At 34.2% G+C, this 22,138-nt stretch overlaps 3 protein-coding genes across 4 annotated transcripts in view; 1 reads left to right on the top strand and 2 right to left on the bottom strand.

Annotated features, from left to right (window-relative positions):
• Positions 1 to 647: 647 nt before the first annotated feature.
• Positions 648 to 12,347, top strand: Sdha (succinate dehydrogenase, subunit A (flavoprotein)). The gene is made up of 9 exons (XM_083107042.1): positions 648 to 858; positions 3,854 to 4,280; positions 7,041 to 7,439; positions 7,721 to 7,889; positions 7,965 to 8,131; positions 9,544 to 9,770; positions 9,881 to 10,025; positions 10,123 to 10,427; positions 10,632 to 12,347. The coding sequence occupies exons 1-9, from the start codon at positions 811 to 813 to the stop codon at positions 10,716 to 10,718; spliced, it is 1,974 nt and encodes a 657-aa protein (XP_082963168.1). The 5' UTR covers positions 648 to 810; the 3' UTR covers positions 10,719 to 12,347.
• Positions 3,835 to 6,802, bottom strand: LOC145976096 (uncharacterized). Of its 2 annotated transcripts, XR_014440188.1 has the most exons (5): positions 6,497 to 6,802; positions 6,120 to 6,240; positions 5,833 to 6,042; positions 5,394 to 5,572; positions 3,835 to 4,290 (listed from the first exon to the last, which is right to left on the bottom strand). XR_014440188.1 is itself a non-coding variant. In XM_083107043.1 (4 exons), the coding sequence occupies exons 1-4, from the start codon at positions 6,640 to 6,642 to the stop codon at positions 5,450 to 5,452; spliced, it is 600 nt and encodes a 199-aa protein (XP_082963169.1). In that variant the 5' UTR covers positions 6,643 to 6,802; the 3' UTR covers positions 5,319 to 5,449. The 2 variants fall into 2 exon arrangements, 1 of the variants encoding a protein (XP_082963169.1); XM_083107043.1 differs by lacking the exon at positions 3,835 to 4,290 and having other exon boundaries at positions 5,319 to 5,572.
• Positions 12,348 to 12,656: 309 nt separating the features above from the next.
• The window catches only part of Pino (protein pinocchio), a 57,286-nt gene continuing 47,804 nt past the window's right edge, over positions 12,657 to 22,138 (bottom strand). Inside the window, exons 3-6 of the mRNA XM_083107044.1 lie at positions 20,679 to 20,751; positions 17,962 to 18,093; positions 16,318 to 16,447; positions 12,657 to 15,472 (exon numbers count right to left, since the gene is read on the bottom strand). Of these exons, the coding sequence (XP_082963170.1) occupies positions 15,362 to 15,472; positions 16,318 to 16,447; positions 17,962 to 18,093; positions 20,679 to 20,751 (446 nt within the window). The 3' untranslated portion in view covers positions 12,657 to 15,361. The remainder of the gene's footprint in view (positions 15,473 to 16,317; positions 16,448 to 17,961; positions 18,094 to 20,678; positions 20,752 to 22,138) is intronic.

Here is a 22,138-nt window from a genome sequence, read left to right as displayed (position 1 = left end):
TCTTACCTTAATACTTTTACGTACAAAATAATGAGAGGAATCAATTGGTGTAAAGAAAACACATAGTTGTTTTGAAGAAAAAATATGTAATTTGCAATTAACAATTCCATATTTTTTCTTAAAAACAACTATGTGTTTTCTTTACACCAATTGATTCCTCTCATTATTTTCTACATAAAAGTATTAAGGTAAGATAATCGAAAAATGAATATTTTACAAGATATTTTACGGTTTATGTAAAATTAAGAAATTATTCCAAGCCTCATAACTCAAAAAGTACTTAACGAAAAGATACTGAATTATAGTGTTTTGGAAAGCTCTCGAGATAAGCTACAAGAATGTGCAAAAATATATAGGGTGTTCTATTCAAAAAAGTTGAAGTGACCTTCACGTGACCTTCAAATGACTCTTCAAGGTCAAACCAATGGTACCATCTTATGGCCCCCTCGAAACCAAACAACTTTTGTCTGAAACATTTTTCTCTCCCGGGCTTGGTTTTCGAGATATTCGACTGGATGGATTCAAATGGGCCACCCTGTATAATACATTCTCGATCGCGTATATCTTCACTCGAAATGCTGGCAGAACGGTCAGCGTTCGATTTTTTTCGGACGCGTCCCGTTGGCAGCACTGCGCGCGCGCGGCTCCCGGCGTCAGTCGACGCCGAGCCGCCGAACCGCGCGGATCGAAGTGTTAGTCGGGGGAACTGCCGTTCGTCGCCGCCACTATACAGGGGGTTAGTCGCGTGCGTGCGGGTTTGTCAGCGGGGGCGTGCTCTTGACACGGTAATCGCGACAGGAGTGACGCAGGATGAGCGGATTGCTGAAGCTGTCGGCGTCCTTGCTGCCGAGGACGTTGGTGAGAACCATGCGTAGAACGTTAGATCCGGACACCGTGGAACGTGAAGAGCTTAGAACCGAAGTTATCGTAGCTTCGTCTCGGGTCCCGAAAATCCTTGTCACGCGCCAAAGACCGCGACTTTCGCGAGCCAGAGGAAGGGAGGGTCCTGTCTTCCTTCGCGCGATGAAACTCCACCAAGTTGGGTCGGTCATCTTGGTACACCTGGCCTAGAACTTCGCGTTGCCTCCTAGCCTAGAAGCTAGAACCTTGGCGTTACCTCGCGCCATCTTAAAAAAAAAAAATTCTCCTTCTCTATTACTCGCGGATCAGGCGGTTAAGTCCATCGCCGATGGGCTGGCGAATTTTCTCGCTCGTTACATAATTTTTTATCCACCGTCCGCGGTGGTGGATGCACCTCGCCGTGGATCAATTACGTAAGATGCGCGCGAATAAATACGCGCACCCGGAAATGCGCCGTCTTGCCGCGTGTTTCCCACCAAACACGCGGCATCCCTCGAGCCCTCCCTCTGTTCAAGAGAGAGAGAGAGAGAGAGAAAGAATGAGATTTACGATCCTCTGTGAATCTCCTGAAAGATAGAGTAAATTTACCTATTTCCATATGCTCTGACTTACAATATGTTACGTCAATGAGGGCTGCTCGCATCTAACGGTGCTCGTGACTCATTATAGTGTATTCGAGTCTAGGCATTCTTAGTGTTTTCGTCAACACTTTAGCCTTGTACGCATGCACTTTAGCCTTGTACGTCTACTCGATAACTTGAAAGCAGTAGAGAGTGGTGAGGTTTTTTGACAAGTGATTATATGTAATTTGATGAGAAATTATTTACATTGATATTAATTCTTTTTGTTCATTTATAGCTCGAGAATTATATATAATTTGGCGAGAAATTATTTACATCGATATTAATTATTTTTCTTCATTTATGGCTCAAGAATTATGTATCTAAAATAAATAATATTTTTTACGGATTAAAGAAGATTAATTTTAATAATTAGAGATTTGGCTCAAGTAATCAGAAAATTAAGAAGAAAATGGCATAAGAACCAACGCGCGATAATTGGAGCGCAGACGAAGCAACAACACTTCTTTCTTTTTTCAATATTAGTTTATTAAAAAACTCATATTACAATAACAAAAAGCGAAAAATTAATTAAATTAAAAATAAAGACTAATGTGTGAGACTGATAATATAGATGTTCAGTGTTATACAAGTACAGAGATAAGCGTATATTTCGCGAAATCTCGTGGGTATCGCGCTTGAATTGATAACGGGCTTCGTTTTTACGTTTCTCTCTATTGTTAAATATTTATAATTTATTTATTTCTCTCGATGAAAAAACTTCATGTATCAAAATAAGTATGTAAAATTCACTGCGACATGTTATGTTTATCGAGCGTTTATCTTGTGCGATTTTATCAGAATAGCCCACGCTATTTCGATGTTGTTTATCAAAATTGTGCTTGATAGCAGATCAGACACAGTGAGAGTTTTATTAAAAAGATAAGAAAGTTTGCGTGTGCACATATTTAGAGATACTGCTGTCTTAGACTGTTTAACTGGGACGTGCCTCCGTCATATCGTAGTTTTTAAAATGATTATTTACACGATAGATTACATGAATATTGAATTTTTCAATTTTCAAGCAATGAAACTCTTCTCTTTTAAATTCGCAATTGAATTAAAATTATTTAAATAAATCGGATGTAAATTTTATTTATATATGATTTTTTACATCCTCAAAATTTGCCAAAATAAAATGTTTCCAATTGAGAAATTTATTTTTTATAATAAAATTTATATTTTTATAATAAAATGTGCCGATTTGAATTACTTCTTTCCGAGAAAAGATTTTGAAAAATATTGACATTGCCATGCTATTTTTAGATCGAACGGAACGTTTGTATTATCTTTGAATAAATATATAATGTATATGTATAATGTATATATAATGTAAATTGCCCGATGATAAGCAAGGTGGCAAAGAAATCTAATGTTCTTCCGTAAATACGTTGCACGATCTAATGTTAATCCGCATTTTTATTCTATACGATACGATTCAATGTACTTATATTTTTTTTCTCAGTTGAATCAATTCTCAATTAGTCGGCAGACATTAGTTCCATATTATTTATCAGAATAATCGATTGCTCGTTAGATTATTTCATAAGGATATTATTACAAAACTATATATTATCAACTTTCTGTGAAAAACTTGCATCTCAAATTTATTTTTCAACACATTATAAATTTCTAAAATTACTATTCCTTTATCTAATAAAATTTTTTTTTTATATCATGAGCTTTCTTATATCAAGACGTTTTATTTATTGCATTCCAAAAAGAAAAATTTCCAAGTTCTTGCGCGGCAAGTTCTTTTTGCAATATTCTCATGGCATTTAAACGATATTTATGAAATAATGGCGCATAAAATGTTATCTGTAAATAATGGATCTCTTACTCGCGTTCATGTCGGGCAAATTGAACGGCATAACGATCAGGAATACATGTGTACACGCGATCGCAGCTGCGTGTGTTCGTGACTCATTATAAATAACTATCTTATATAATTCGTATCCTAAAGGAAACAATTAAAGCTTCTTCAGCAATCATATGTTAAAGCAGGAAATCATAGAGAGTGTAAATGCCTGTATCATTTTTTCTTATTCCACCAGAAATATTAAAACTCTAGATCTCTTGATTATTTCCTCTTCCTCACCAACAACATTTATGAATATTTTATTATGCATGTAAATGTATATCGAAGAAAAGGATTTTTATATTGTATAATTTTATAATGAATTAACCACCATATATCTACAATTTAATAATAAATTAAATCGCTATATAATTTTATAACAAGTTAAATCATTATAAAATTTCATGTAAAAGATAGATGAATTAATTCATAAAAAAAATATTTTATCACATCCTAAAATTTCACTCTTAGTCATATGTAAAAAATGATCTCTATCTCGACTTCCGGTTCGCAGAACAAGCTGGGACTGCCGCTACTCGGCAACCGGAAGCTGCATCACACGCCGGACGGCCGAGCGGCCAAGATCTCCGACGCGATCTCCAAACAGTACCCGCTGGTGGATCACACGTATGACGCGGTGGTGGTAGGAGCCGGCGGTGCCGGTCTTCGGGCGGCCTACGGCCTGGTGGCCGAGGGCTTCAAGACCGCGGTGGTTACCAAACTGTTCCCGACGAGATCGCACACGGTAGCCGCCCAGGGCGGCATCAACGCCGCTCTGGGCAATATGGAAGCTGACAATTGGCAGTGGCACATGTACGACACCGTCAAGGGCTCGGACTGGCTGGGCGATCAGGATGCCATTCATTACATGACCCGCGAGGCCCCCAAAGCCGTCATCGAACTGGAGAACTGCGGCATGCCCTTCAGTCGAACTACCGATGGTAAGCGAAGCTGTGGGTGATGATGTTTATGCGTATGTGTTTATACAGAGTGTCCCATTTTAATGTCCCACCCCAAATAACCCACCCTTTCTTATTTTTAATTTTAGAAAAAGATGTTTCAGACAAAAGTTGTATGGTTTCAAGGGGGACATAAGGTGGTGTCATTAGTTTGACCTTGAATAGTTACTTGAAGGTCACGTGAAGACCACTTGCAATTTTTTAAATGGAATCGCCTACTTTTTATTACATATTCTTGCAGCTCATCTCGAAAGCTTTCCAAAACATTATAATTAAGTTAGTTTTCATTAAGTACTTTCCAAGTTATGAGGCTTGAAATCATTTCTTAATTTTACATAAACCGTAAAATATCTTGTAAAATATTCTTTTTTCGATTATCTTACCATAATACTTTTATGTACAAAATAATGAGAGAAATCAATTGGTGTAAAGAAAACACATAATTGTTTCGAAAAAAAAATGTAATTGTTAATTGCAAATTACATTTTTTCTTTCGAAATAATTGTGTTTTCTTTACACCAATTGATTCCTCTCATTATTTTGTACATAAAAGTATTAAGGTAAGATAATCAAAAAATGAATTTTTTACTAGATATTTTATGGTTTATGTAAAATTAAGAAATGATTTCAAGCCTCATAACTCGGAAAGTACTTAATGAAAACTAACTTAATTATAGTGTTTTGGAAAGCTCTCGAAATAAGCTACAAGAATATGTAATAGAAAGTAAGGGGTTTCATTTAAAAAATTGAAGGTGACCTTTACGTGACCTTGAAGCAACTATTCAAGGTCAAACTAATGACACCACCTTATGTCCCCCTTGAAACCATACAATTTTTGTCTGAAACATCTTTTTCTAAAATTAAAAATAAGAAAGTTATTTGGGGTGGGACATTAAAATGGGACACCCTGTATATGTGAAAAAGAAGAATAATTTAAGGAAAGTTAAACAGATTTTACGACATGTAATTGTGACAGAATTAATATAGTAGCATAAAAAGGAATCAATTTAATATTAAAACTATCTTGATGAGGTCCTAAACTTTATTCAAGTTTCAGATTAGTACGATCAAATTTTAGGACACGTCAAACTAAACTGATTCGTGTACATATTTCTTGGCATTCTTGTTTTCTATCGTGATTTAATTTATATCTAAGAACTCAGATCTGAATTATCCTCGCTGGTCATAGTCGCGCCTGTCCCCGAGGTTGCGGAGCCTGATTCCGCGTCGGAATCGTACGTCTTGCTTCTGGAACGCTTCCTCTCATTTCTTTTCTGAAACGTAAATAACATCGAAATATTATAAGAATAGTCAAAGTTTAATTTTGTATATCTCCCTTATGACGTATAAATATTGAATTTTTGCTTTACATAATTTATATATTAATTTATTATTATATTTACTATTATATTTATTATTGTATTTATTATTATAATTATATATTAATTTATTGATATTCGCTAAATATAGTAATGTGATGATATAATTTTATATGAAAAAAATGGTGATTTAATTAATTTAATTAATTGAAAACCTCTCGTTCTTTTTTTTTCTGCTCATTGTCCGACTTTTTGGAGACGTCGCCGCCACTGGGCTTAGTTTGTTCACTCTTATTATTTTGCTGCGATTGTTGCTGAGCCAGCTTAGCCGCCTCCACGTAAGGCATCTTCTCTGTGGATGACATTTGTCGCCACTTTTGTCCTCCGAGTCGAAAGAGATCTTTGCTTTTTACCTTATTATAATCCTGTAATTTGACAGTATAATTCCTTATTGGTAATTACCCTGCGTATTTTATCCTGTAATTTTTGCGATCATCGTTACCTGCCTAAAATCTTGCATAAAATTGAGAAAAGCGTTCGCGCTTCTCCGCTGCTTCCTCCGCAAAGGCTTGCTACGCGATCTTGAGCGATCTCGCGAGCGAGATGGCTTTCTGTTATATTGTCTGGAAGTGGAATACAAATCGATTTTTTTCAAATATGCAATCGATTACCATGAAGGGAAAATAATAGCAATTAATTAATTATGCAGGAAAAAATAATATGAAAGCTTGGATTTTTTTAATTTAATAGCGTTGGATATTTTCTTAATATAATATAATAATGTAGTATCTAAATGCAATTTTTCAGAACAGATTCTGGCCATGTTTACCGTTACAATCTAATTTAATTATACAGATCACAGTTCTTTATGTAACTCACTCGTTTCGCGTGGATTTATAGTTGGGGGATTTTGATATCAGCTGATATTGATTATCAGAACCTCTTTCTTGCAGTTCTGCATTTCCATCGTTTCCTATGTCTCCTGTTACTTCGTTATTTTCTTCTCTTCTATTGTCATTTTCCATGATTTCGAAAGGTGTACTTGCCCTACCGATATTTACTTATACACTTATGCATTCTTACTTATTGGTAAGAATTTTAACAAGCAAGAATTTATCCCTGCAAACGAGAAAGTAAAACGCGAATTTTTCGAAACACTATGAAAATAACAAATTTTATCACTTGGTTGCCACGCAGTTGAAGGTTGCTGCTTATCATTGATAATAAATAATTTTCAATTTGCTTCGAACTTAACTCTATTATACCAAAAAAATCATTTTTTTTTTTTAGTATATTCAGTATAATCCATATTTTTTTATTTCACATTTTTTCAAATATCAAAAAAATAGAGAGGGAATTTAAGAATTTTATCTATCGATATTAATAAAAAATAATTCTAATTCTTGTCATTTTTTTTTGTCAGGTAAGATCTATCAACGCGCGTTTGGCGGTCAATCGCTCAAGTTCGGCAAAGGTGGTCAAGCTCACCGATGTTGTTGTGTGGCCGACAGAACCGGTCATTCCTTGCTGCACACGCTCTACGGCCAGTCACTGAGCTACGACTGCAATTACTTCGTCGAATACTTTGCGCTTGACCTGCTGATGGAGGACGGCGAGTGTCGCGGGGTGATCGCGCTCAGTCTCGAGGACGGGACGCTGCATCGCTTCCGCGCCAAGAACACGGTGCTCGCCACCGGTGGCTACGGACGTGCCTACTTCTCGTGCACGTCCGCGCACACCTGCACCGGCGACGGCACCGCCATGGTCTCCAGGGCCAATCTACCCAATCAGGATCTTGAATTTGTACAATTTCACCCCACAGGTACATTAGTTATTGCATCAGAATTAAATCATTCTAACGCATTTTTTGAAATATTTTTATATAATGAGGCTTTGAGACAATTTGGCAGTCTTCAAGAGTGACAATAATAATGACAATAAAGAAAGAAATAAAATATTGAAAATTTTAAAAAGTATATTGTTAATAATTTTTCACATTTTTTTAAGATCTTTAATATTCAGCGTGCGACAAGATTGCGGTAAAATTAATCGTACTTCTTTAATTTTCAAATACAAATCAATAGAAATTATTTTTATCCTCAGGTATCTATGGCGCCGGATGTCTGATCACGGAAGGCAGCCGCGGCGAAGGCGGTTATCTAATAAATAGCGAAGGGGAAAGGTTCATGGAACGTTACGCGCCGGTAGCGAAAGATCTCGCATCGCGAGACGTAGTGTCTAGATCTATGACAATGGAAATCAGAGAGGGCAGGTGAGTCATCCGGTGAATTTCCGTCGCATCTTCGGAAATATTCGTGGTAAATGTAGTCTCTTTTTCTTCGCTTAGAGGCGTCGGACCGGAGAAGGATCATATTTACTTGCAGCTACATCACCTGCCGGCTGAACAGCTGGCCGCTCGGTTGCCGGGAATTTCGGAGACGGCGATGATATTCGCTGGTGTCGATGTGACTCGGGAACCCATCCCCGTTCTACCCACCGTTCATTACAATATGGGTATGTAAATTTAATTTTTTTTTTTTTTTCAGAATAAGTTTATTATGAAAAGCAAAGAGTAGTTTTAATAATTATATTTTAATTATATTTTAATTATATTTTAATTATATTTTATTATCCTAGTAATTTTAAAAAAGAATCGAGAAAAGTATTATCTGCATAGATTGCATAAATAAATATATTTAAATGTTATATACAAGGTTTACCAAAAGTGTGGAAACCCCTTAATATTTCGAAAAATACGCATTTAAAAAAAAATGTTTCATACAAAAGTTATAGGGTTTTATGTGGCGCATTACACAGCAACATTATTATGACCTCGAATAGCGTTGTCAAGGTTATGTGAAGGTCACCTCCAACTTTTTAAATGGGACACCCTATATGCTTTTGCATATTCTTGTAGCTTATCTCGAGAATTTTCTAAAACACTATAGTTAAGTTAGTTTTCATTAAGTACTTTCCGAGTTATGAGGCTTGAAATCATTTCTTAATTTTACATAAACCAGAAAATATCTAGTAAAATATTCATTTTTCGATTATCTTACCTTAATACTTTTATGTACAAAATAATGAGAGGAATCAATTGGTGTAAAGAAAAAACATAGTTGTTTTTAAAAAAAATGTAATTGTTAATTGCAAATTACATATTTTTTCTTAAAAACAACTATGTTTTTTCTTTACACCAATTGATTCCTCTCATTATTTTGTACATAAAAGTATTAAGGTAAGATAATCGAAAAATGAATATTTTACTAGATATTTTATGGTTTATGTAAAATTAAGAAATTATTTCAAGCCTCATAACTCGAAAAGTACTCAATGAAGAAATACTTTATTATAGTGTTTTGAAAAGCTCTCAAGATAAGCTGCAAGATAATGTAATAAAAAATATAGGGTTCCATTTAAAAAATTGAAGCTGACCTTCACATAACCTTGACAACGCTATTCGAGGTCATAATAATATTGCTGTGTAATGCGCCACATAAAACCCTATAACTTTTGTATGAAACATTTTTTTTAAAAATGCGTATTTTTCGAAATATTAAGGGGTTTCCATACTTTTGGTAAACCCTGTATATCTGTGACAATCAACGAATTAATGAAAAAAAAAGTTAATTTCTAACTAAACGTCGAGCATGCAATAAATTTTCCTCTATGTTAATATACGATGACTCTAATGTTTGAAATTATCGAGAAATCTTGATATTATTTGCGATGACGCCAACATTGAAAATATCACAGTTAAGCTTCATCTTAGAAATATTCTCAACTGCAACTGTTAAATAAAACATAAGAATGCAAATTACAAGATTGATGTAAATTATTTTACATTTTTTACGTTATGTAGGACAATTTCCATAATCTATAGAAAATATTAAGATTAGTCTGTAATGTAATACTCAAAATTGCAGGAGGCGTACCGACAAACTACAAGGGTCAGGTGTTAACCAGGGAAAACAATGAGGATAAGGTAGTGCGCGGATTGTACGCATGTGGTGAGGCAGCTTGTGCATCTGTTCACGGCGCCAATCGACTAGGCGCTAATTCTCTGTTAGATTTAGTCGTATTCGGACGTGCTTGCGCTAAAACTATCGCCCAGGAAAATAAGCCTGGCGAAACGATTGGATCTCTCAAACCTGTGAGTTGTATTATTATTTTGAATATTTTTGTTATAAGCATTTTATATATAAGTTACATTTGATTTTTAATTGTAAGAATAGTGCATAACAAATTATATCTGTTTTTTAGAACGCGGGTGAAGAGACGGTAGCTAACTTAGATTGGGTCAGAAACGCCAACGGCTCTATATCTACTGCGGAATTGCGATTGACCATGCAGAAAACGATGCAGACGCACGCAGCGGTATTTAGAGAAGCCCAGACCTTGCAGGAAGGTAAAAAAAAAACGATAATGTAATAGGCACTTGTGTTGCATATATAATTGCGTTTAATTTATGAACATTGCGTAACATCGTTATGAAATTCTCTCAGGCTATCGAAAAATGATCGACCTCTATAAAAAACTCGACGAACTGAAGGTCGCCGACAGGTCTCTAATATGGAATTCTGATCTGATAGAGACGTTAGAGTTGCAAAATCTCATGGTCAATGCTATGCAGACCATTGTAGGGGCAGAGAACAGAAAGGAGAGTCGCGGTGCGCATGCTCGCGAAGATTACAAGGACAGAATCGACGAATACGACTACAGTAAACCGCTCGAGAACCAACAACCGAGGCCATTTGATCAACATTGGAGGAAGCACACGTTATCGAAGATCAATCCGAGAAAGGGAGAGGTATTTTTTATATTTATTGGTAGATTAAATACATAGCTATTGAAGTGTATTAGAAATTATTTTATAAATAATCATTACCGATAAATCCCCTCAATTTATATTTGCCCATAATGTTTATACATAAATAATCATACTTTTATTATTATTTTATATTGTGATACGTTCAATTTTATAACTCATTGTTTTATTTCATTCACATTTAAGGTGTCTCTGGACTACAGGCCGGTAATTGACGTTACGCTCGATCAACAGGAATGTGCGACGGTTCCACCAGCGATTCGTTCCTATTAAACCAATTCTATAAATAGAATATTAAAATCCATCGCCTTAGAACTCTCATTGATCGCCATCAAATTTTGATCTGTGCACGATTCTCGATGCTGTTTAAATAATCACATTTTAAAACCGAAGCAGTGCAACGGGAATCGTCAGGGCGGTCTTTGTTCTACTACTACTACTACTACTGTGCGCAGCAAAGGTATTAATTTATTTCACACACATACACATATATACACATAAACTTCATAGTGCGCCAAAGTTGATTCTTGTCATCGCTTGCGCCGTGAGTCGCGAGCAGAATTAGTGGTCCTTGTAGGATACCGATATATTTTTTTCTTGTCTTGTATAAAAGAACTCGCTCGATCTCGCTCAGCGGAATCGGTAGCTTCAATTCAACATAAAATAACAATCGAAATCAGAGCAATTACGGTAATAGGAATCCGGATATACAAACATTTTGAGGAAATGCATTTTTTCCTCCTGTAATATAATACAACGTATCCGGTTACGCGATCTTTTTGCGCTTAAGTCACAGTACAATGTACTCTCACGTGCAACTTAACAAAGAACTTCATATAATGTTGAAAAAAAAAAAATTGGAAATGTCATTACAAATTGAATTACAAATTGTTATATAATAAAACTTTTGTAAGTTTTGATAAGGGCTTATTAAGAACGTTTAACACTCTGTTGATAGGAGTTTCTTGAATTAATTATTCATCTTCTGTACAAATATTTATTATGTGATTATATAATGAATTTTCTTGATTTTCATTTATTAATAGAGTATTTTATAAATTATTGCACGCGATGGTATTTTATAATTATTATATCGTTTTCGATTTCAATTTTATGTTTATTGTAGCTATTTATACTTTTGGCATTACAGAGATATACAGAATTATTTGGAAGATTTGTTTTTAAATGCTATTTTTTCATATATGTATTTTTTTTTTTTTCAAATTAGTGACAATTAATATTGTTGTCTGTTATGTTTTTCCATTTGGAAATTGTTTGAATCATTGAAACGTTTATAAAAGTTGTGTGCGAAAGTGATTACGAGCACATATAATTCTTAAAATAATAATATGTTACCTTTTGTTGCGGCTGAATACTTAAATACTTTAAGATGATGCCATAGAGAAGCAATATTAATGCTATATTTTTTTATTTTTCCTCTTTTGTAAAATATCATGAAACCAAAAACTACAATATATTTTTCAATTATTATCTTTTTTAGTATGATTATCTTTTTTCACAAAGAAATGTTGCATTTTTTCAAGATAATTGATATTTTTCTTTATTCAGATTAAAATTATTTTGTTATATTAATTTGAGAAATTAGATGAGGATAAGTGATAGGGAATAATAAATATTAAAATATAATTGTGATATTTTAATTTTGCCGATTAAAGTTGTTTCTTCTATGTCGTTTTCTAACATTGTACTGATATTATTTCTAAAACCTGAGTTTTAATAGTTACATTAAATAATATGTTAAAATATGCGGCACACAAATATATAAAATATTATAATTATCTGTATAATTATCTGTAAAAAGATAGTACGAACATGCTGCTTGGCATGGTGGCAATGTACATAAATGCGAAAAATGTCAATAAACCGTTGATTGAATTTTTATTCAACGAAATTAAATGATATTCACTATGCAGTGAATTAAAAATATATATTATGAACGATGCACAAATTACCACATAATGCTGAACTGTGTAATAATCTTAAAAATTTGACATTTTAAGTAAGATTATCTTATCGCGACATATATATAACATATATAAAAAGCTATATTTATTACAAAAAATAAGAGGTAAAAAAAAAAGAAGTTCGAAGACATCGAAATATCGATTTATTTTTAAATCCAGACTTATAGAAGGATAATTAGCAGTAAGACAGATAAAGTGATAAGGTTTGCATTAACACAAGTCATAATAGATTTTTGTAAGTATTTATTAAACCCATACTTTTGCAGTATTCGTCATAAATAAGAAATTCACAGATTAAATAAAAACTACTACCGAAGACATTTTCTAAAGCATTTTTAAACTAAAGCTCGCTGCGAGCTAATACTCTAGAAATGTTTTACACATTACGGTTTAATTTAATAAATGAAGATGCATTTTGATGAGCATGTATTTGCACTCGCAATTTTATATAGATAATAGTATATATACGCTGCCGAGAAAAGTCAGTAAATGTCCTTTTGTTCTTAATCTCGCTAAAAAAGCGGGATTTTCGGCACGGAATTCTTATAAAACAATGATTAAAAATCCGAAAAAGTTATTGGCACGACGTAAATGCTTTCCAAAATGTAACTCGACACAAATAATCCTGCAAGTCAATAAGTCAATAATGACTTAATAGAGTAAGAGCATTATAATGGTAATTTGTAGATACAATTTTGCGTATATAAACATTACTCATATTCAATAATCCTGTTTTCTTTTACAAAAGATATTTAAAAATGTAGATATATCGTGCTTTAAAGAATATCGCGATTAAAGTATTATTGACGAAATTTTTTCATTTTGCTTCTTTCAAAAATTCTTGGCACTCGCAATATACTTTGTGTCTAGTCTACAATTGTTGAACTGCGTGAGACACGCGCATTTGAGATCGAGCATCTTTACCAACGACTTGGCAAAGAGACTCTCGCCGGGAAAGCGGACGATTAAAAAAGCGAGCAAGACGTATCCTTGTCGAGAAAACGCATTATAAATACAATTAGCTCTTTTGAAACTTTCATAGACCCAAGGAGAGATTCGTGTCGTTTCCATCAGAATACACAAATGAATGATAAGTTATTCATGCATCTTTTCCTTTTAACGCCGTGTAACCAACATGCAAAAACGCTTCAAACGATGAATTCTCCTAATATGTGGAAATAATATTTCTCGAATTCTGCCTATCGATCCTTAGGACTATGATGGTTAAATCGCGTTACATTTATACTACGTCCTCGCTAGAGAGACATGAAAAACTTGGACTAATTTTTATAATCGTATACATTCGCAAAGCTCGATTCGCCGATGATAATTGTGACAATTTATATAAGCGATAAGAAATATCGAATAATTATTTACTTATAATATCGATACGTCGTGCTCTCGCACGAAAGGTTGTCAACAGAACCTTTCGCCATCGGTTCGCTCGATCAATTAATTGTCGCCTAATAATTATCCTAGAATTCACGTAATGAAAACTCGCGCTCTTTCACGCGACTGAGAGAGGCCAAGTTGTAACTTTCGTTACATAGAAAAGTAAAGAAAAAGATCGATTCTCTGGATTGTCGCAGGAACGACCAAAGAAGATCTTCAAGCTATCGTTAAAATCTCGTCATTAAAATCGCAATTTTAGTCGATATAAAAAATTGGAAATGTACTTTTAATAATTAATCTACAGTGAGAAATTGGATTTTCTATAAGTATATGAATCGATCGCTTTGCAAGTCCAGAAATTAGAGTTATTTCGGAAATAATAATAGCCAATAGAATGCAATTTGTAAGACAAAAGTTGTCTTCAGATGACAGCTGATCATATCGCATAGAAGCTAAAATAGCACTATTGATTTCATATATATGTACTCATACATAAATTTTCGTTTTCTAGCACGTACATAAATTTAATTTATGAAAATTATGGACTCGTAGCTCTATTAAATTGATCGATTCACAATATGTTCTCTCATTGATGCATGCGATATGAAAATTGAATTGAAAAGTTCAATTTTAATAAGAAAGATTCAATTATTTTCAGAAGCAATAATTAATTAATAGATTATGATGTAAAATCGATATTTCGTAACCAAGATGGTTAAAATAATTTCACTCAAGGATTGATTTATATAATTCTCAAGATATCGAGCTATGTTTCGATTACAAGAAGTAGTTTCGTTTGTGTGTCCATGTAAATTTAAACGCTTACTCTCTTATTGTGAAGTTTGCATCTCGAACGTTATATACAAATCGTCAGATACATCGAGATTCACTCGAAAACGGAATTATTCGTGTTTCGCACAATTCATACTTAATCGTTCTCTGTCAATGCTACACGTCTCTATCAAACTGTCGCGATAAGATCTATAATTTGAAAGAATTCACACGATCCGCTTCGTAGATACGCCGTGTTTTCGAGCGAAAAAATTCAACACTTCTTTAACAAAATTGCAAATGAGCTAGTTTCCAATTTTGCAAAGAAAGAATTTTTATTAAAAAAAATTAAATTAGTATAAATTCGAAAGTAAAATTCTCGATAACGAACAGTTCGAACTAATTTCTTGCAATATATCTTGCAAATTATCTTCCGATGCATTGTAGAAATCCTTCGTGGACGTGTAGCTTGACTCCCGACGATGATAATGACGACGTTGGTCCCCGATATCGAGGGGCTACCTGGATCTGACGGGGATGTTGTATCTTCGGGGGAAGCTGCGAGAGTTCGAAATAGCTCTCCTCCTTTCTTTTCCCTTTGTCAGCAGCCCTCCACAGGAACATAACGCATATCATCCGCAATCCACATTCACACATTCTCTATTTCTCTTTCTCTTGAATCTCGCACACAATGATGATGGGTGACGTTAGATGGATGGTGATGGATTAAGTCTTGTGCATGGTTGGCGGTGCTCGGGCCGATACCGTTCACGAGGTAGCCCGTAGTTTCTCCAACGCGGGCACTAGCGACTCCTCCAAGGAAGGCCCGCAGCTCAATCCACATTCGCCGATCCATCTCGCCTTGCCACTCGCATGGGACTGTAACGAGAATAGATACACATATTTTTTTGTGATTAATGCATATACAGGGTGTCTCAGATCACCCGTACACCCCTTTTAAAATGAAAATAAATGGCTTTTATGAAAAATCGCGAACAATTTTTAAATAAATCGGACACGCTCTATCAAATGGTGATATTTTCAACTTTTGATTCCGACCGGAAATACGCCATCCGGATCGGAAGTTGAATTTTTTTAGGGGAACATGGTACTTTTTATTACAGATTCGAATTGTACGTGAAAAAATAAGAAACTTTTGTATCAAACGTTTTTTCTGAAAGTGCCTCTGTCAATCTTAAAATTGACCTTGAAAGTAATTGTGAAATAATGAGGTTAATTTTAAGATTGACAGAGGCACTTTTAGAAAAAACGTTTTATACAAAAGTTTCTTATTTTTTCACGTACAATTCGAATCTGTAATAAAAAGTACCATGTTCCCCTAAAAAAATTCAACTTTCGATCCGGATGGCGTATTTCCGGTCGGAATCAAATGTTGAAAATATCACCATTTGATAGAGCGTACCCGATTTATTTAAAAATTGTTCGCGATTTTTGATAAAAGCCATTTATTTTCATTTTAAAAGGGGTGTACGGGTGGTCTAGGACACCCTGTATATCACCTCTTGTGTGTTATATTGTGTAAAGTGATTTAATTTTAATTTATTACAGATGCTCAATTTAAAAAAAAAAATTAAATCTGATTTATACAGGTGTCCCGAAACTAACGCTTGATATTTTAAAGGCAGATTCTCTGGCCAAGTGCCTCTGTCAATCTTAAAATTGACCTTGAAAGTAACTGTGATGAAATAATCAGGGTCATTTACCATGGTGAGGTCGCGCTTCCACGCAGTATGACAACGTCCATCGCAGAGCGGGCATGGCCGTTGTAAAGAGTAACCACCGCACTCGCTGCAGTCCAGGGAGACATGTTCCTCGCTCCACGACACTCCGCATCTGTGCAGAAAACAAGATAATCGTCGTGAATGCCTCGTCGAGCTGCCAGATGCGAGACGCGAGACAAAAAACACGAGTCTTTCTCGCGCAAACTTGATGGCTTGCATCGTGAAAAATTATTTCGTTGGAGGAAAATGTCCTACAAGTTCTCAAGAACGCTGAATTTTTATGAGATGAGAGATATGTAGATCAAGAATTTATCATAAGAAAGGATTTCCTAAAATCCAAGAGAGAGAAAGAGTATAAGAGAAGATTTCTGCTCCGAATAGAGATATTTTTCGGGAAATTAAATATTTTTCATGAATTGAATTTCGAATGTTTTGCGAAAGTATTGCACGCTATCGTCATCTAGACTGCACATTCCGAATGCGGGGTATCGATTCACCGAATAACCATGTCAACCGTCACCAGATAAATTGGATACACCTATTAGCCTCGTTTCCGTGCATTCTAGACCGACAATAAAGTCTAATAGAATTTAACGAGATTTTTCGTTCTCTAAATATTATCCATCTTTTGTACCAAAAGTTTTAAAAAATATTAGGAGTATAACTAAGTTCCAGCCGCTCATAATTAAATGGCTCCAGCTGCAAATGTAATGAAGTTAGGCATTTGTCGATAAAATTGAGCGAGCAAAGATTCATTTTTTGTGAAAGAGATATTTTTTTAATCGATTTAAAATGAAACGTGATAAGTTGTTTTTTCGACATGTACTTCTTCACTACTTTGATTTAAATAAAACTGCAGCTGAAGCTCATCGATTAATTTCTGAATTATACCGATTGAATGTTGAATTGATGCGAAAAAGGCCAGTAATCGACGTAAAGTCTTCATGACAACGCGCGACCTCATGTTGCAAGAATCGTAAAAGTAACACTATTGGAGCTCGAATGCGAAGTTCTTCCGCATCAGCCTATTCTCCAGACTTGGCCCCATCGGATTATCATCTTTTCCGATTAATGCAACACGTGCTCGCCGATGCACACTTCTCCAATTACGAAGAAGTCCAAAAATGCATCGATCAATGGATCGCTTCAAAAAAACAAGTCGTTCTAACGTCGCGGAATCCAACTTCTGTGAAAAAGATGGAAAAAAGTCATAGAAAACAATGGATTATATTTTGATTAATATATTAATTCATTTTCTTATTGAATAAAGGCATTTTTCAAGTAAAAAAACGGTGGGAACTTAGTTATACACCTAGTAGATCTTAGCGCCTCTCCCTAATTTTTCGTGGAATCCACAAATACTAATTTACATTAGAATGTTTTTTTATCTCGAGTTAGATAAAAGATAAAATCCAACAATATAATAGCGTCACTGCGACGAATTGAAATTATTGTACTCTGGATCGTACCGGATTCCATTGACTAGACAGTAACGTCACTCAATTACGTTACGTAATCCCTGATTAATTCTCCCACAGTCTATCGTAGGATGCCCCGCGGATGTAACTACGCTTGATTTATTTATCGCGAAGCGAACGAAGAGCAAAAATCAGCTGTGAGACTTACGTAAAGCAGGAGTTCAGCTGGGCGCGCAGTTCCTCGATCGTAAGGATCGTGTCCTGGTACTGGGGATGCGAACCTTGCAGGCCGTCATCCACGCTGCCGCACAAGCTATGGCAGGATAACGAGATGTTGCTCCTGCAAATTGATAAGATCCACATGAATTATGCAATTAAAAAACTCATATTTAATTCTAATTTAATCTTTCCAAAATTACAATTATAATTTTTTTTTTTTATAATTTTAAGTCTCGCTGTTAAAATTATCGCATTATTATTAAAAAATCAATTAGTCTCCTCGTGAAATAAATCTTTTTCGATAGAAAATTTAATAATTTTCCCAGCAAAGTAACTTTATATAACTGTTAGTTGTAATTTCCCATTCAGCAATATAACTGTTACATGTTATGTAATAGTTATACAGGGTGTCCCATCTTAATGTCCCACCCCAAATAACTTTCTTATTTTTAATTTTAGAAAAAGATGTTTCAGACAAAAGTTGTATGGTTTCAAGGGGGACATAAGGTGGTGTCATTAGTTTGACCTTGAATAGTTGCTTCAAGGTCACGTAAAGGTCACCTTCAATTTTTTAAATGAAACCCCTTACTTTCTATTGCATATTCTTGTAGCTTATTTCGAGAGCTTTCCAAAACACTATAATTAAGTTAGTTTTCATTAAGTACTTTCCGAGTTATGAGGCTTGAAATAATTTCTTAATTTTACATAAACCATAAAATATCTAGTAAAATATTCATTTTTCGATTATCTTACCTTAATACTTTTATGTACAAAATAATGAGAGGAATCAATTGGTGTAAAGAAAACACATAATTGTTTCGAAAGAAAAAATGTAATTTGCAATTAACAATTACATTTTTTTTACCCCCTTGAAACCATACAACTTTTGTCTGAAACATCTTTTTCTAAAATTAAAAATAAGAAAGTTATTTGGGGTGGGACATTAAAATGGGACACCCTGTATAACTGTTATTTAATGTTTGCTGGATTATATTGTATAATAATTTTTGCGCAATTAACATACTATCCTTTTACTTCTATTTTTCGATTTATTTCACTCGGTAAAAGCACTTATAAACTCTAATCATAATTATAATCATATTCGGTGGTAAAAAATTTCCGTTATAAAACATCGACCTCAATCTTATCGAGGACTCTATAAACGTATATCTTTCGGGTAGACTATTATTAAAAAAAAAAAAAAAAAAAAAAAGGCGACATATGGCGAGCGAAGAGGAAAAGGCAAAGTCCGACGAGTTTAGTTGCTTGCGAGACATATTTTTCAATTCCCAGAGCAATGATTTGTCAAAATAAGACGATGATATGAGAGCAAACTACCTTGAACTATGCCCGAAGAAAGAAACTGCGTGCAGTGGATTAATTCAAACGAGCCTGCGCATATGATAATCAGGAAGGAAAACGCTTCTCTCATGTGACGACTACATGAACGCACGTGTAATAAGCCAGCATTGGACACAGTCACGCAGATATATGAGAGAACAAAGGCCGAGAACGCAGCCTCGTGAAAGATCGTAAATCGTAAAACAGCAAAATTGTCAGTTGATGGCACTACGCCAGATGAGCAATTATCAACTTTTGCATGACGATAATTTCTTCTTGCCAAATTAAACGCAATAAGATACCGAATTAAAACAATAGTAAAGAATAATATTAAGCCCAGCTGAGAATTGGCTGAATTTCGATTGATAATTAATTTTGTACAATTTATTTTCATACAGATACTAATATAGAATATGAAAATATTTAAATTATAAAATAATTAAATTAAAAACAAATAAATAGAATAAAATTTTCTTTATGACGTGAGAAATTCAAATTTTATAAAAAAAGAAACGCTAGAAAAAAATTTATTTTTTTCCATTCGTGACGTTAAATACTCTCTCAATTCGACAGCATATAATGTCTTTAACGATTGATGTTTCCGTCTAGGAATGCAATGGGTTACGTAGGAAGTTACGCATTGCGCATTTTGACGGAAACGTCGCAATCATTGACTCACACGTGCTAAACTTGTCTCTCTTTCTCTATATCTTTCTTCTCTATTGCGTTCCGCATTTAAGATTGCACCGTTTGCATTTAGCATTAATTAGCCGTGGAAATTATCCACTGCAAAAACGACGATGCGATTATGTAATGGCGATTATGTAATGGCTTCTAGTTTTTAATCATAAGGATACGATGCATATATATGACATTTGTGTTAATCATTAAACATCATTTTCATATTTATGTCCTCATTTCATGGCAGGTAAATTTTACAAAATAATAAGTCGTTATCGACTTATTAAATCTAATTTAATTTCAATAAATCGACTTTGATCGTATGTTTAATTTAAAATGTAGCTATTTTCATCTAAAATAGTTAATATTTTATATGATTTTAATTCCTATACGAGATGCAAATAAAATAGCTACATTTTAAATTAAACATACGATTTAATGAAATTAAATTTAATAATTTAATAATTAAATTAAATTCAAAGAAAGGGAAAAGATCAGACAAAGATCGGAATATTCCAACGTGATGATATGAGTTTCGTGTCAACATGCTAGTGGTTTTCCTGCAACGGAAAAATTTGACCAATATCGACGAAGCAGGAAAATCATTGAAGCGAGACAAACACGTCGGACAGATATTTGCAATTATAAGTGGCGGCTACCCGCGAAAGAATTAAATTTACTCACCCGTGGCGGGAGAGGCTCTCGGTTGTGGCTGGCTGCACGGAAGTGACCGACATGTTGCACTGATAAGTGGGTACTGAAACATAAATGAAAAAAATATTTATAGTCACGGTCATTTCCACTCACTATTCTTGCAAAACTGGGAGCGGTAATGATTCTTTAAAATATTAAAAGAGATCTTTCCTTCGACCACAAAGAAACACACGAGATATCGATAATTTCCAAGTTTTAAGTTTCATTTAAAGTGAAAAATTTTTAGTAAATTAAGCGTTTTGTCCGAAAAAAAATTCCGAGCTTTCTCGTCATTTAAATGAAAATGACTGTCCTCTGGAAATTTCCGGAAACTAATACCATTGATAACGAGTATTTGTATGTATGTGTCAGATACGATAATCAGGTGTGATTACGATTATAGAATTAGAAACTTTTCCAGAAAATTGCTTAGAAGATTAGAATCGATATTATGATGATAAAGGCCAAAGTTCATACATGTTCATATACAGGGTGATTCAAAACAACCTGATGTCTTTGAAATATGATATTCTTGAACGAATTCTGAGACTATTTTTCCTCTTGAAAAAAATTTTTTTTTAATTTTTTAATTTTTTAATTTTTTTAATTTTTTTAATTTTTTTTTATATTTTTTGATATTTTATTCTTAAGCGTTACATTATAACCTTCCTAGACGGTAATAATATTGTTAAATATTGTGTAGAAACTGCAATAATAATTTAATACACTTCAAAGGATCAAATATTGTGCAATAAAATTGACTGTCTGGGGAAAAAATTAAGCTTTGGACAAAATTTTTCAAGAGGAAAAATAGTCTTAGAATTCGTTCAAGAATATCATATTTCAAAGACATCAGGTTGTTTTGAATCACCCTGTATACATATGATCCTTTCATATTTCAAGATACTATTCGATTTAGACTCTGAGAATATATCGTACATGTGGCTCTGTAAAAGTTTTTATTATGACTTTACATAATCATTTCTTCCACTCACAATAATCATTTCTTTCGATCCACTTTATTGAGATTTAATCCCATTTAATAAAAATTTTTAATATTTTGCGTTAGGCAATTTTACGAGGGTGGTTTGAAAAGTCCGTGCAAAGGCAGAGAGATGGCACCACTGGTGGTATCGAGATTATTTTCAGTTAGTAGCATCTCTTGGAAGAACACACCAAGCCAAATCAGTCTATTTCTCTGTATTTGACGTTCGTTTGAATCGAGGAAGTCGAGTGATTTCCAAAAAATGGATGAAAGAGAATTTCGTGTGTTGATTAAACAAAATTGATGAAGTTAAGGTTCCAACTCGTTCCCCTCTATTCTCCAGATTTGGCTCCCTCGGACTATTACTTGTTCCCCAATATGAAGAAATAGCTGGCGGGAAGGAGATTTTATTCAAACAAGATGATTGCGGAAACGAATGCCTATTTTGCAGAGTTGGACCAATCCT

Source organism: Camponotus vicinus, unplaced genomic scaffold (genome assembly GCF_025532165.1).
Source record: "Camponotus vicinus isolate PSW18456_S1 unplaced genomic scaffold, iyCamVici1.0 SCAF_8, whole genome shotgun sequence".
In the NCBI taxonomy this organism is placed as follows: Eukaryota; Metazoa; Arthropoda; class Insecta; order Hymenoptera; family Formicidae; genus Camponotus; species Camponotus vicinus.
The sequence above is the reverse complement of the archived record's forward strand: the minus strand, read 5'-3'. Positions and strand labels throughout refer to the sequence as shown.